The sequence below is a fragment of the Arachis ipaensis genome, chromosome B9 (assembly GCF_059453495.1).
Source record: "Arachis ipaensis isolate K30076 ecotype BB chromosome B9, ASM5945349v1, whole genome shotgun sequence".
NCBI lineage: Eukaryota > Viridiplantae > Streptophyta > Magnoliopsida > Fabales > Fabaceae > Arachis > Arachis ipaensis.
The window spans coordinates 26,711,091-26,726,771 of record NC_142444.1 but is presented as its reverse complement, the minus strand read 5'-3'; the positions used below and the strand labels follow the sequence as shown (position 1 = coordinate 26,726,771).

General features: G+C 31.6%; 2 protein-coding genes across 4 annotated transcripts; one reads left to right on the top strand and one right to left on the bottom strand.

Annotated features, from left to right (window-relative positions):
• Positions 1–879: 879 nt before the first annotated feature.
• Positions 880–4,835, top strand: LOC107617760 (peptidyl-prolyl cis-trans isomerase, chloroplastic). Its single transcript, XM_016319614.3, has 7 exons — positions 880–1,208; positions 1,928–2,119; positions 2,600–2,735; positions 2,832–2,920; positions 3,045–3,099; positions 3,413–3,498; positions 4,448–4,835. The coding sequence occupies exons 1-7, from the start codon at positions 1,140–1,142 to the stop codon at positions 4,604–4,606; spliced, it is 786 nt and encodes a 261-aa protein (XP_016175100.1). The 5' UTR covers positions 880–1,139; the 3' UTR covers positions 4,607–4,835.
• On the bottom strand, positions 4,686–9,443 carry LOC107617759 (uncharacterized protein C24B11.05). Of its 3 annotated transcripts, none has more exons than XM_016319609.3 (9): positions 9,303–9,443; positions 9,000–9,072; positions 7,993–8,063; positions 7,387–7,452; positions 6,730–6,827; positions 6,496–6,621; positions 5,888–6,142; positions 5,304–5,369; positions 4,686–5,189 (listed from the first exon to the last, which is right to left on the bottom strand). In XM_016319609.3, the coding sequence occupies exons 3-9, from the start codon at positions 8,042–8,044 to the stop codon at positions 5,037–5,039; spliced, it is 816 nt and encodes a 271-aa protein (XP_016175095.1). In that variant the 5' UTR covers positions 8,045–8,063; positions 9,000–9,072; positions 9,303–9,443; the 3' UTR covers positions 4,686–5,036. The 3 variants fall into 3 exon arrangements, with proteins under 3 accessions (XP_016175095.1, XP_016175096.1, XP_016175098.1); XM_016319610.3 differs by having other exon boundaries at positions 7,993–8,073; positions 9,303–9,440; XM_016319612.3 differs by having other exon boundaries at positions 7,993–8,078; positions 9,303–9,349.
• Between the last annotated feature and the right edge of the window lie 6,238 nt (positions 9,444–15,681).

Sequence of the window (15,681 nt, the reverse complement as noted above, 5' to 3'; positions counted from 1 at the left end):
TTACAAATAAAAAATATTCTTTTTACAATAGGTTGTCATAAATTGACAATATATTTTTTTGTAGATTGTACTTTTATAAATAAAAAAAATATTTTTTACATTCTAACAATTTGTTTGTGTCACAAATGTTTTATAACTTTGCTAATGATCTAAAACAATAAATTCTGATAATTTTTTAGCTTTTTTCTTAAATTTTTATTCCTAAATAAATAAAAGAGGATAAAGTATATTTTTTTATTTTGTTTTAATTTTGTCCTAAAAATTTTTTATTTGTATCAAATTTACTCTTAACGATTAATTTTTTAAAAAAAAAAATATCAATTCAAGAATAACTTCACAAGAACAACCTTTAACACAAGCAAATCAAACATATTTATCATGTATTATTGTTGGATTAGTCCGAACTTTTTAAAAAATTTAGTTGTCTAGAATATATTTGATGCGAATCGAAAACTTTTGAGACAAAATTAATAAAACTTAGAGATATTTTTAAAATTTTTGTCAAATTTTAAGAACAACAAATATATTTTACTCGATAAATAAAAGTTTGTTTTTTATTTTTAGTGTTCAGGTTTTAGTGGTGTTTTTAATAATGTGGAGAATTAGTATATTATTTTTCATGCGAATGCTATAAATCTGATAATTAGATTTGTGGTTTTTAATTTTTTTTAAAAATATAAATTTGAGAGTCAAATTTATATTTAAGTAGTAAAAAAATTTAAATGTACAAATTAAACCCTCCAATTTATTTGACAACGAAACAAAATTTATTTCACTACAAATCCAACCTTTTGATTTGTGGATTATAAAAATCTGATCCTCCAATTTTTTTAAACTGAGAGTCTAATTTATTATTTAAAATAAAATAAAAAATACACCAATCAACCATCATACTAGATTACACAACATTTTTTCCGTTGCTAAACTAAATAGCCATAAAAGTTACCTAAGAAAATTTGTTTTCTCTTATATAATATGTCTTGGAATGCCAATGTTAGAACCGCTTATCCATAGGAGTAGCAGTGTGTGGCTTTGGAGCTTCAGCTTCGAACTATAGAGGTAAGAGAAGCTAAACTTGTGTTCAGAAAACAGAGCATTTGTAGGTTCACAAAGTCAACTAAACAAGTTTCAAGTCATTCATGGCATCTTCATTCTCAACTCAATTGCTGCAAAGTCAAATTCTACTTCCCCGTTTTCATCATCTCCAGGTTTCTAGCTACTACTTCTTTTCCTTTCTTTTTTTCCTTCTATATTACAAGCAAAATCAACAAGTGCTTGTGCTTCTTAGGTTTTCTTTGTAGTAGAACTTGTATGCCTACCATTTTTCTCTTCAATGGTTTGTTAAATAACCAAATCAAACTATAGAACTTTTTCATCGTTGAAACTCTTATACATGTTATGAACAATCTCTCTTACAAGCTTAGACGGTTAGGCAGAGACACGTCAATGGTTTGGAATGCATTAAAGTGAGAAGGAAACAAAAAAAAAAGCATTAAAGTGAGAAAAGAATTCTATTTCTGTTAAGAAGTGAAGTCTAATTCTATTTCAAATTCATGATTTGGAAGAATTAATTGCATGAATGAAATAAATTTTGTGTTCTTTACTATTTTATCTTTGTAGTTTCTTTATTTGTCTTTTTTTTTTATGTTTATTAGGGAGAATTTTAACATTTCAATCTTTAGTAATAATGGAATTGCAAATAAGAAGGTCTGATTTAGTTTGAACATTAATGTGAGAATTGGAATTCTGTTGAGAATTGAAAATTAAACTTTTATTGTATTTCAAACCAAAGAAAAGAATTATTTTCTTGTGAGAATTCTATTAATCCAATGTGTAGACTGTAGAGGGTGATTTCTAATAAATTAACATTAGAGAGAATGTAGGAGCTACTGAAGACATGCTTTCATTAAGATTGGGATTTTTTCAGGGGAAACTTAGCCAAGATGTGTCGATGGTTCGGAAGCCGCAGGTTGTCTGTAGCAGTATCGGATCACGGATTGGTTACAACCAAACACTGGCTTCAAGATCACACTATGCTGTGAGGTTTTCTGTCACACAACAATCTGAAGCAAAATCAATGAGATATAGGAGAATGACATGCATGAACGTCACTGAAAGTGTGAGTAATTCGTGATTTTCTAATGTGTTTGTTTAAGAATTCTAAGCCAAAATGGATAGTAATTTCATCCACTCTAATTTTTACTTCATTCTTATCTTTCCCTTCGCTGTATGGATTAGAGTTAACACTTAAATGAACTTGATAATAGAAATGATTTCCTAGAATGTTGACCACTTGTTCATCATATAGTTATGTACAATGAATGGTTATGTTTTCTTCCATCCCCGTGTTAAAAATTCAGTAATTATATAGCCTCCTAAAATTTCACCTAAGTAAAGTAAAAAGTAGATACGACCAATTTCATGAAATATTAAAAAGTAATTAATTCTTCCATTAGTAGGAGGATATATAATTTCTTTCACATATTCGTTGCTTTAAGAAAAAATGTTCATAGCAATCCTCAATAACCAATAACCAATTCTTGTTCTGTGATTTGAGATGTTGCTTCTTTACTCACATGGTTCTGTTGGCAACTTTTAGGAGCTGCTAGCCAAAGTGACAACTAAGTGCTTCTTCGATGTACAAATTGCGGGTGAACCTGCTGGCAGGATTGTTTTTGGTTTGTTTGGGGACGTCGTTCCTAAAACAGCTGAGAATTTTCGAGCTTTGTGCACAGGCAAGCAATCATATATGTCTACATCAACTTCCCCCCTTGTAGAAGTGATTCTGTGACACAGCATCTCATTCATAAAGTTGAATAATTCTTGTGCAGGAGAGAAAGGATATGGCTATAAAGGATCCTACTTCCATCGTATAATCAAAGACTTCATGATTCAAGGCGGGGACTTCACCGAGGGAAATGTATGCTCTGTTATATTTTGTTCATCTGTTTGTTTTCCCACATATTCATGCTAATGGGAGGGCATGTATTTGCTCTCGGGTAACAATTTTCTTCGCTCCTCAAACATGATTTAATTGGTTGCAGGGAACCGGTGGAGTTAGTATCTATGGTTCTCGTTTTGAAGATGAGAATTTTAACTGTAAGTCTCTACTCTCTACTGCTGTTTGATATGTAATATAGTTTTAGCATACAGAAAAAGAAATTAATTCTTAGTGAAACCGAATAGCAGTTTCGAATTATAGAAAATTAACTATATATAATAAAAGAACCAGTACATTCAATCACTTGAACTAACCATCAGTCCATTGAGTCTTAACACTTTTGATTGCACAATAACTCAATAATTATTTAAGAATCTGCTTAGAGTGTTCTTTGTATATAAAATAGCTAGGTTAATAACCTTCTTCAAATTGTAGTTTCCATGAATAATTTACATAATGATGTTCTTTCAGTGAAGCATGCTGGTCCTGGAATTTTGAGTATGGCAAATGCTGGTCCTGATACCAATGGCAGTCAGTTTTTTATTTGCACCGTACCGGTGAGAAGCACACACTGTCTTCCTTTTCAGTTATCTTTTATGGATTTGTTTTCGGAAAAAGTGTTTTCTGCAAGTTCCTCTCCATCCTCATTACAAACATGGAATTTTCAGAAGCAACATTATCGCAAAGGAATTCGATGATATTGGTCAAATTGACTAGAATATCTTGCTTTTTAGTTCTGTGAAGAATTCATCAATTAATGCTTGTTTCCTGTTTCTCAAGTCTATCCCAATTAGAAATGCCCCTTACTTACTCCATGGATTTTGCACTTCTAGTAATTGTCTCTCATATTTTCATAACCTACTGATAAAATCATGGTTTACTTGCACCCTTGATCCTCTAAGTCTTACTAAAGTTGAATTTCGGCGTCTCTCATTTCAATTGGCACACTGTTGTCTCTTTCTTTTTATATTTTGGGTTGATTTTAAGTTCTTTATTTTTTAGTTGATGCAATTATTTTTTTTCTGTGTTTTCGGAAGTGGTTGATTAATGATATTTAGTTTCTGTTACAATTCAATGTTCCAATGTGGACATTTCTTTTCTGACAAGAAAAATGTTTCTTTATTGGCTTTATTGTTGTGGAAATGCCTTTCACATAGCAACTTTAAAACTAAGGTAATTAGAATCCCAGACATTGATAAACTAGAAAGGCCAAAAGTGTAATTAAGCATATATCAATATCTGCTAATTGCTTGTTGCATGATTGAAGAAGTTTCACTAAGTAGGACCATGGTTTTTATTTCAAACCTTTTTTGCATATCCAAGAGTACTATTATATGTTCTGCTAGTTATGTTTCATTTGTATGGTTAGTTTACACACTTGTAATAAGTCAGGAACTTTGTTTCCGTGTTTAATGCTCAATCATTTCAACCATTAGATACACATTGTTTGAACTTGTTTGGATTTTAGCACTGAAATGAAGTAAATGGTTTTGTTCAATGATGCAGACACCATGGCTAGACAATCGCCATGTCGTGTTCGGACAAGTCATTGATGGAATGGATGTTGTGAAGACTCTCGAGTCACTGGAGACGAGCCAGCGTGATAACAGCCCCAAGAAAGCAAGCAAAATCGCTAATTGCGGTGAACTGCCTCTTGATGGTTGATCTTTGTACTTAAGTGCATGACATTTTCCTGATTGTCAGTTACAAATTTTCATTTGAGGATAGTGTTAGTGCATTTAAATCATCATTTTACTATGATGAGAAAAAAAAAAAAAACATGTAACTGAGAGACCAGGCACTGCAATTTCATTTAGAAGAGAATACATACATGCATATTTTGTATAACTAAGCTTGTACCAAACCTTTATAGTAATTACCTATCTTTTGCTTACATGGTTTACATTTACTAGTTTCCAATATCCATTTCATAGTTGCTAATTGCAAGATTAACCTATTTAAGGATCACCATTCTGTGGATACAATTACAGTGGTGAAGTTGTAGTAAATGTAGGTGGACAGAACTCTGAGCTAAGCTAGAAACCCTTGATTTGCTTGACCAACTTTACTAAAACATTTGATCCAAGCAAAACATTTATGCAAGGACCATGGCTTCAAGTCCTTGAGACTGGATCCTTCCCTTTATGTTGTCTACTTCAACCTCCCATATTTCAGGTATTGCTTCTTTGATATTGTGAATGCTGCTTAGAACATGGTCGGCACCAGGCACCAAATCCGATCGCCCCACCTGAAATTTGTTTACTTTGTTAGCTTGATTTGAGTTACATATATGTACATGGATTACTGGGGTTATTGCTTAGATCTTTACATAACATGCATAGAAAGAAAAATTAGAACTTACTATGACAGTTTGAAGTCCGGCTGCTTTTCCGGTTTCAATATTTCTAGTACTGTCATCAAAGAAAATCTGCATAAGATAAAAAGAAAACTGAGTTTTACTTCTGTCTTTGTTGCTTATCAGCAATCTACTGAATTATGGATAGGATATTGATATTTTAGAATAGATGTGAGGTGTCATAAGAATAAAATATCTTAGAATATGAGTGAGATGTCAATGCAGAAAGTATTAAAAGTGAAATAATATTGTCATTCGCCAATGAACTATAGCTCAAACAGCATAGTCTCCCCATACTCACCTAGAGGTTGTGGGTTCGAGTCTCCCTATTTTTGCATTATATGTTTGCATGAATTTATAACAAAAAAATAGTAACATTATCAAAATAGGAATAACAACATTCATTTCCGTATTAAAATCATGTTGCTACTTTATATGTACCATTTTGATATGAAGAAAGTAAATTGGTACTGTCAACATTATTTTTATTCAAATGGAATCCCAGTCTTTTGAAACTAATGGAAAACAATTCTAGAAACAAACACATCAAACAAGTGATTAATTCTGTTTGGTTAAGTAATCAAACTTACTGTTTTATTTGGATCAACATTAGCTATTCTAATGGCAGCTTCAAAGGCTTCAATGGATGGTTTGCATATGATACGTGAGTCCCTTAAATTATTGTCATTATTAAATTCTGCACTCTCTATGACCATATCATCATCATCCTTAGGTTCTTTGGGAGGATTAAGAGTTTCAAAGCATATAATTCCCTCAAAACAATCTTCCAAACCTAATCTGTTGAGAACTTGAACTGCATGTGCATGATCTGCATTGGTGAAAATCTGCAAAATGAAATTTTTTTCATTACAATTTTTATGGAATTAGCTTCACTAAACATGGAACAAAGTCAACAAATTAAAACTGTTTAGAGTACGTTTGGTTTGCGTTTTTATTTTCTGTTTTCATTTTCAGTATTTTTTGTTTTTAGAATTTTGTAAAGGAAAAAGAGAAAAACATGAGGTGAAAATAGAAAATAGGATGTTATTGTTTTCACTTTTTTTTCTTTCCTTTACAAAATTTAGAAAAACATACCATACTGAAAATGAAAAAAGAAAATAAATGCAAACCAAATGTATCCTAAGCTTTTCTTCTTTCTTTTTTACTATAATTATTATTTTTTCTTTTCATGACATACAATTTTGCGCTGAGGCATGGAAAGAAGGAGGTTCCTTAACATTGGATCAGGCTTCAGTTTCTCATATGGTAATCTTCCATGAACATAAGCATGAAACTCATCATTGTCAAACTCATAACCAAGGAGCTGAAATGAAATTGACACAAACTCATTACATCATATTATTATTATTACTATAGAAAGAAAATTTTCATGAAAAAGAAAACTTAGGACAATTTCAAATAGTATTCATACCTTCAATCCTGCCATAGTTGTCCCATATTCCTTGTACAGATCCAGGCACATCTTTGGTACTTCACTTTCTTCAATATGCAAGTGCTCCAACATATAATCTGTAAACAAGATTGGTTAACTAAAAGTGAAGACTAGAATTGGACGAATAGTGAAGGTTTTTACTAAATTTTTAAATATCACATGCATTGCATATGATAATTTTTTTGTGGATTTTTTTTTACTAAAAGAAACAATAGTTGCTCTTCGCGAAAACTAAACTTCACTCTTCACCGTAGCATTACCCTTTTGTCACATTAGAACACACCTCATTCACTGTGTTGATATTATGATATTTCACTTAGATTGAGTTGGGTATTAATCCCACTTTTAAATGTTCAAATAATACAAGTTTCATAAAATAATACTATGTTCATAAGTCAAAACAACAAAGTTTGAAGAAAAAGAAGAATAGAAAAGAATATAAAAGGTTTTATAAATAGGCCATGTTTATTATATTAGTCACAATTTTAGTATAAAAATTCTTATTTTCTCGATGGAGTAAAAGAATATCTCATTTTAACAAGTTGTCTATGTTTTGATAACTTTGTAATTTTCATCATTGATCTTACTACAATTTATCTGAAGAATTAAAAAGATATATTTTGAATTAGTTTATACCTTCTATGTTCTGACGACATAGCAAATTTAAACCCATGCTCAGTGGGTAGAGAGTGTCATCCATATCTGTCAACAATGAACAAAATTTGGAGTCAGAAATATTTAATTGAATTTTCTTCCATGTTTATAAAGTGAAAGATTTAACTTTTAAGTTCTTCATTTTAAAAATAGGGTCAAGTATACTTTTTGTCCTTAAAGTTTAATAAAATTTTTAAAAATATTCTTAAATTTTATTTTGTTTTAATTTTGTCCTAAACGTTTTCGATTTGCATCAAATATTCCTAACGACTAATTTTTAAAAAAATTTAAGACCAATTCAACAACAATTTCATAAGAACAACCCTCAACGCAAGCAAATCAAGCATAATTTTTAGATTGGTCTTAAATTTTTTGAAAATTTAGCTGTCGATGGTATATTTGATGCAAATCCAAAACTTTTGGGACAAAATTGAAACAAAATAAAATTTAAGAGTATTTTTAAAAATTTTGTCAAATTTTAAAGACAAAAAATATATTTTACCTTAAAAATTTAACAAACATCAAAATCGATTATTTGTTTTTTTTTTTCATTTGATCATAAATAGCATTCAAATTTTCAATCATTACCAAAAAGCAAGCACTCGTACTTGACTCCAGCAATCCCATGATCAGCATCCATTCTTAAAAGAATTTCTACTCTGCAACGAACTTAACTGAATTTTATTAGTTAAAAAAGTTTCATAACAATCCTAAACCATATATACATAATAAATAAATTTCCTCATTTCTAATTATGCAAGCCTTGAAATCTAAAACTGACAACTGAAAATTTTACATAGGTTGCAGTTTCATGATCATAAGAATTTTGGACAAGTCAAATTATAGAATAAGCAAAACTACTAGTTTTCAGGCTAAAAAGATTTTTATTATTATTCTTTTAAAACATTCAACTATACTATATGAATACAAAAAATTAGCTACCAAATCAGTTATTTATATAAAATTCATGGTAAAATATAAAATATACATTAAAATAAATTAAACAATATATATAGTAGTTGATTTTTTGTGTGCATCTAACATTTTTGAAAAATTTTAAGATTGCGTTTGTTTTTGAAAATTGGATAAGATAAGACACTGAAAATAAGATACAAAGGAAAGAGACACAAAATTTAGTGTTTTTATATTCTATTTGACGATAAATTAGAACAAATTATGAAAATCTAATTTATTTTCATTTTTTTCTGTTAAAAAAAATTGAGAAAAAAATATAATTATAAAAAATTAACATAAATAATAAAAAAATAAAAAATAAGTTATATCCCTTATTAGTGTCTCTGTGTCTTTTATATTAGGAGGAATATAAAACATACTAATTCATTATCTTTAAATACAACATCTCTGTCTATATCTTACTTGTCAAACACAATTTTGTGTGTCCCGTCCTTACAAACGTATCCTAAGGTACGTTTGAAAGACAAAAATCGTGGAACAAACAAGATGAGAGAGAAGGATCTTTTAGAGTAATGAACTCAAATTATTCTTTAAAGTTGAAACAACTTTACTTTCTTTTCTCTAAAAAAATTCGACTTATAGATACAGTTAAACATACCAATGCAAAAATTTGTACATACCTGATGAATGATCAAAGGATCCTGGGCTCAAAGATCAAATCTTGCAATTCACAGTTCAATGATCTCAATTTGCCTGAATTTGTTAAAACGAAAATATTAATTAGTAGCAATCATAATCATAGGCCATGAATTATTACATGATAATCAATGCATGAATGTGCAAATCAACGTGAACCACATAAGACGTACTTTAGAGTAATATCCATATATTTTTATGCACATTAACACGAAAATAACATTAGTGAACAGAATTTAAAGTTAAAAAAAAAGTTGTTGAATAAAATGAAACGTATTAAATGATACCTGGATCCCTGCAGTGTTGTATCAACAGAGAAGGGAAATGATGTTGATCATTGCTGAGAAAATCTATGTATTTATAAGTGTAGAAGGAGGACCCCACCACTAGGCTGAATGTGCGAGGTGACGCTTAAAATGTGAGGTGGCGAGCATTGTTAGAATTCGTTAACTATATTTTATGTTTCACTCATTTTCCCTGATTGCTCAGTTCTTAATTTTATAGTAAACAAATATAGAATTTAATTTTGATATTATATAAAATATTTTATATGTAAATTTAATTACGTAATTTTTTTTGGTGACTTTAATTACGTAATTTTATGTTAATAAAAATAATTATTTTTTATATTAATTATATCAATAATAATTATTTAAAAAAGTAAAAATTGTGATTAAATATATGTGAGTATTAGGTTTAATTTGGTATAATTTTTATTTTTAAAAATTATAACATCTGTATTTAATAAAGTAAATTAAAAATAATTTTTAATAAATACACATAACAAGTAATTTTAGTAAAATAATTTTAAAATTTAAAAATACTATAATAAATATTAATATAAGAATTAAATTCAAATATTAATTAATATATTAAATTATATTAGATATTTTAATTTTAATAAATATTTTTAATTTTTAAAAATTACAAGCACAAATACATAAATTTTTTTATTTATCAAATATAAGTATTTGTGCTTAAAAATAATGTGCTTTTTAAAAAGTACAAATACTTTTTCAAAAAAAAAAACCAAACTAAACCTTAGATAAACACATAAAAATAAGTTTAATATCCTCGCTTTTTAATATTGAAAGAGAAAAAATAAAGAAAAAAAAAAACAAAGAGAAAGAAAATCAAAATTGGTTATCTAAAGTCTAACCAACATACCCCACTTTAATAAAAGTAGAAATAATGATGGGAGACGCACACTCCAAATCCATTTTACGTCCACACAATTATTTTGTGTTCAAAATTTCTCATGATAAATTATTGTATATTATTTCTATATCAAAGTTTACTTTCCATTGCCAAATAAAAGGCTCGTTTGTTAATTATATATTATCATCTGTTCATCACTGCACCCAACCATGGCTATTCCATCTACACAAGTTTAGTCAAAGGAATGGAAAAAAGTGCTATGGCAAGGAATCTTCATATCATCAAAAATGGGGAGCATATTCTAGAGCCGACTGACCACTGAAGATGAGGTTTATTCTTTAACAGTAATGGAATATAACGATCCATAAGCATCATATCGTTGAAATTATCTTTATTTTATTATCAACATAATGCGGTTATTAATCCACAATTTATTTTTTATTTTTCAAATAAATAAATATTCTTTTTCAGAATTTTATTTAATCCTAACCATATATATATATAAGTAGATTTTAGTATGATTATATATACTATAGTAGCTATAGCTAGTGATTATGCAAGTATTCTTAACATTAAAATCATATTTTTTGTAGGCATACTTTTTAATATACTATAATCACCGTAATCACACTAACATAATTGAACTATACCTTCAATCTTGGAACTAATAGAGTATATCTCCAATAAAGCATACATAGACAATAACTTTTAGAAGTCGAGATGAGCGGCATCAGTAACCCACAATAATGAAGGGCTGAAACAAACATTTAAAATACACAACGGCCACTCCTATTAAGAAGGACTACAACTTCAAACACGAACGGAACGATCCAACCCCTATAAAACGAAGAAGGAATCAAACGAAAGGGAATATAGCAAAACAGAAAGCATTATTAAAAGAAGAATATTTTTTTGATGATCTCGCCGACTTGGACATCGGAGTGTTTTCTTGTAGGGACCCCGACATTTGGAGACACAGAAAGAGGGAAAGAGAAGATCAGCAAAACCGAGTAATCCTGTTCTCGGAGAGTTCGGGTTATACCTCGGCTAAGCAGCTGATTAACACAGAACAAATTGACGTCCACCGTGGAGCCCAAAATAGATTAACCCCACTGAAATAATTTTGTCTTTGTTTTTATTTTATTCCCGTGCCTTATTTTGCAGGGACATCCAGTATGGCCGACAACAGAATCCTGCAATTAACAAAATTGGAGCTGCTGGCCCAAAATGCAAAACTCTAAGCTGAGGTCCAAAGAATGACCGAGCTTCTAGATCAAGAAAGGAATGGAAAACAAAGTGATGGAGATCCCAAGGACACAAGCCAAAAAGACGTGCATTCACGGAATCTTGAGGAAGTAACCCCTCCCAAAGAGAGGAAGACCCTGTCCAATCATTTTTTGGAGGATATCATGAAATTCCAGATGCTAAAGAATTTCGTACTGCCGACTACATTAAAGCCATACGAAGGCCTTGAAGACCCTCACATTTATGTTACTAAGTTTCAGTCTATGACGTTCTTTAATGGTGCTTCTGACCCTATACTTTGTCGATCTTTTTCAACTTTTTTAGACGGTGCTGCGTTACTTTGGGGAAGGTTCTTGATGGCCTAGAGAAGGGGGTTGAATCTATGGTATTCTTTTAAACTTGATTAATTATAACTCAAACCAGAAAATGAAACTTAGCTTCAGTTTTGTCTTCGAGATGGATTATGTAGGAGACAATTTTATTTTGTCTCATAATCGTGAAAAATAGAATCAATGCAGGGAAGAAGAAGATAATATAACCATATATCCTGGTTCAGTTATTTTGTGCAATGAAACCTACATCCAGTCTCCACCACAAGGTTGGTGGATTTTTCACTATCATTTCAAGTATTACATACACCGATTCCTAAAGATTTAACCTAATCCTATCAGGGACAAATCAAGCTTCAACATAAACTTGACTTGGCTAGGCAACTTCCTAGACTCTCGACACAATACGTGCTTATCCAACTTAGTAAGGGATACATCAGATATAAGATGCAAAACAAAAATACAATCAAAAGAGACAAGAAATAAATCTTGGCTTTTCTCTCCAAGTTCTTCTCTTTGCCTTTTTTCTCAATGATTTTTTCTTAATACATCTCTTATATGTCTTTTACCACTGAATAGAAAGAAAAAAAAGATACAACATACAAATAAAATACTCAATGATAAACCATGAAGGAGGTGATGTTGAACAACTCAAACTCTATATGCTGAACCCAGATTCTGAACTCTCAAATGTAGCTATCCATCTTGGCGGAATGCTCCTTTTAGTGTAGGTGCAATACTTCCAAGACTTCAAACTTAGATTTGTGAGGTTTTTCTCTTCTCTTCTCTCGGGTTTTCTCTTCTTACTTGCAAACTGAATTGTTTTTTGCTTTTTGTATTAGTTTTGTTTACACACTTAGGGCTTGCTTCACAAAGTCAGCTCCTTAAATCTTGAGCTAGCTAAGAACTTATTTCCTTTTTCTTCAATCAGACCATAAACTTAGGGATTTGAATCAGAGTTAAGCAACGCAGCTTCTTTGAAAACAAATCCTCAATGGATTTGATAAATCAATACTATTAACCTTGTGCTTTGGCTCCAAGTTTCAATATTAGCCATTGATTCACAGTAGAGAAAAGTAGCCACCACTTTCTTCATATTACCCGAAATGGTTGTGCAGAGAGGAAGGTGAGATCAACAAGTAATTAACTTGCATATTTATGAAAATATTTTACCTTTTTCCTTCTTAATTTGAACATTTGCTTTTAGCTTCAATCTTGATTTGACATAGCCACTAGAGATTGCTTTTTCTTTCTTCCTCTTTGGTACTCAAGAGTAAAAGTGAACTTTTCTTTCTTCTTTGTACCTTATTTGAAACAATATAGCACCACCAGTTTAGGGTTAGTTTCCTTTGTCCTGAATAGCAATGGGCTAGGTTATGGATTCAATTCCATTCAGCAGCCTTGGAAGCACTTGGTGTCTTTAGTTGGGCTTCTTGTCTTCTTAATTTAGGCTGCACAATTAACATGGGCTTGCAACACTCAATAGTTTCATCAAATCCCAATTGGGCATTTAACCCAACCATCAACATGTTTGTCATCATCAAATATTGTTATTATTTACTAAACTCAATATTTGGTTTTCTAAGTTACCTGTAGGTTCCATCTCTTGCTTCAAGGACTTGGCGGAGTCCTTCACCAACCACTTTGCAGCCCCCAAGATATATGTGCATAGGTCAGATTACTTTAGTACTATCAGACAAGGTCAACATGAGAGCTTAAAGGATTATATGACACGGTTTGCTAAAGCAACCATGGAGATTCTCCACTTACATGCACTTAAAAGCGGCCTCTGTCCGGAAAAATTTTAAGAGACTATAGTAGTAACTAAATCGAAGACATTGGCAAAGTTTTGAGAGAAAGTTGAAGGGTAGATGAAAATCGAAGAACTCCATGAAGTTTGGCATTTGTAGAGACAACAACCTCGCCGAGAGGAGGAAAGATAACCCAAACCACAAAATAAAGATGACAGGAAGCCCTTTAAACTAACTCCAAATTTTGATGCGTATACTCAGTTCAACACCAAAAGAGAAGAAATCATCCATAAAATACTCAATGCTAAAATCATCAAATCACCGAGTAAAGCCGGGACCTATAAAGATCAGAAATATATGGACAAATTCAAGCACAATGCTTTCCATCAGAAATTTGGCCACACCAGTGATAAATGTGTGATAGCCAAAGATCTTTTGGAAAAACTAGTGAGACAAGGCCTAATGGACAAGTATGTTGACGGTCGCATACAACAAAGACAACCAAGGACATGTGGGAACCAACCTAAAAACACAAATGCATAGGAGAAGGTAAAATATCAACCATCCCAGACAAGGGGTCTAATTAGCTGTATCTCGGCAAGAAAAAGAACGTATCAAGCAATGTTAGTGGTGGAAGGAGTACCATCCGAAGTTCCACCACAGTCATCAACATCAACTATAACCTTTGAGCATTCTAATTATCAAGCAAAAGCAACAAACTTGGATGATCCAGTTGTTATCTCCATGTAGGCTGGAAACCTTTTAGTAAGGAAGGTCTTCCTCGACCCAGGCAACAACGCCAATGTGTTAATTTATTCCACTTTTCAGAAAATGAAGCTCAGCGAAAAGACAGTACAACCATCCTTTGGAGATCTTGTGGGCTTTTCAAGAGAACGAGTTCCTATTCTTGGGTACATATGGTTAAAAATGACACTAGGTGAACATCCATTATCAAAGACAATGGATATCCAATTCCTAGTGGTTGATTGCGTTAGCCCTTACAATATTATCCTCAGTAGACCATCTTTAAATTCTTTTGGTGCTATAGTATCTACTGTTCATTTGTGTATTAAGTTTCATGTGTAGGATAACCAAGTGGCATAATTCATTCCGATCAAAAGGAAGCACGACACTGCTATAATGCAAGTTTCAAAGGAAGACCGGAATAGTCAGCAAAATCCGAACATACCCAAGCTATACACAACATCACAGACATGCCAAAATTAGCCGACCTCAATCCTAGAGAGGACATCCATGAAAGACCTACACCTACAGATGATCTTGAAAAGGTAATTCTCAATAACAATGTTGATAAATTCACTTATGTTGGATGTTCACAGCCTGCAAAGGACAAACGCCAAATAATCAATATCCTCCAAGAAAATGTGGACCTTTTTGTCTGGACTCCCGCAGATATGCCAGGTATTGATCCTAACTTCATATGGCACAAACTACAAATCAAGCAGGTTATCCGACCTATAGCTCAGAAGAAACAGAACATGGGCGAGGACAAGAAGACAGCCTCCTTAAAAGAAACTCAAAAACTCCTCGCGGCAGGTATCATTTGAGAACTACACTTTACCACTTGGTTGTCTAATGTGGTTATGGTAAGGAAAGCCTCAGGTAAGTGGCAGATATGTGTAGACTTTATAAACTTAAATAAAGCATGTTCAAAGGATGTTTATCCTCTCCTATGTATTGATAAGTTAGTAGACAATGCTTCAGGTTTTGGTCTTTTGAGTTTCATCGATGCCTACTTTGGTTATAACTAAATTCTAATGCATCCCCAAGATCAAGACAAAATAGCCTTTATAATTGAATATGGTAATTATTGTCACAAAGTAATACCTTTTGGATTAAAGAACGTAGGTGCCACTTATCAGCGATTAATGGATAAAGTTTTTGCTAAGTAAATAGGAAGAAACATTGAGGTCTATGTTGGCGACATAGTGGTTAAAACAACACAAGGAAGGACCCATAGTGCCGATCTACAAGAAATATTTGCTCAACTAAGATACCATAATATGCAGCTGAATCCGAAGAAATGCTCATTCGGAATCCAAAAAGGCAAATTCTTGGGCTTTATGCTAATCTCTAGAGGCATCGAAGCAATCCCAAAAAAGTCCACGAACAATCAAAGAAGTCCAACATTTTACAGGGAGGTTGGCTACCTTATCCAAATT

What these genes read in the sequence shown, in the direction of transcription:
- LOC107617760 (XM_016319614.3), top strand. Translation starts at nt 1,140, where the DNA reads ATGGCATCTTCATTCTCAACTCAATTGCTGCAAAGTCAAATTCTACTT. An exon ending in CCCGTTTTCATCATCTCCAG is followed by an intron (nt 1,209 to 1,927) that starts GTTTCTAGCTAC and finishes GGATTTTTTCAG; the next exon opens with GGGAAACTTAGCCAAGATGT. An exon ending in TGAAGATGAGAATTTTAACT is followed by an intron (nt 3,100 to 3,412) that starts GTAAGTCTCTAC and finishes ATGTTCTTTCAG; the next exon opens with TGAAGCATGCTGGTCCTGGA.
- LOC107617759 (XM_016319609.3), bottom strand. Translation starts at nt 8,044, where the DNA reads ATGGATGCTGATCATGGGATTGCTGGAGTCAAGTACGAGTGCTTGCTT. An exon ending in ATGTCGTCAGAACATAGAAG is followed by an intron (nt 6,828 to 7,386) that starts GTATAAACTAAT and finishes TCTTGTTTACAG; the next exon opens with ATTATATGTTGGAGCACTTG. An exon ending in CCGGACTTCAAACTGTCATA is followed by an intron (nt 5,190 to 5,303) that starts GTAAGTTCTAAT and finishes AACAAATTTCAG; the next exon opens with GTGGGGCGATCGGATTTGGT.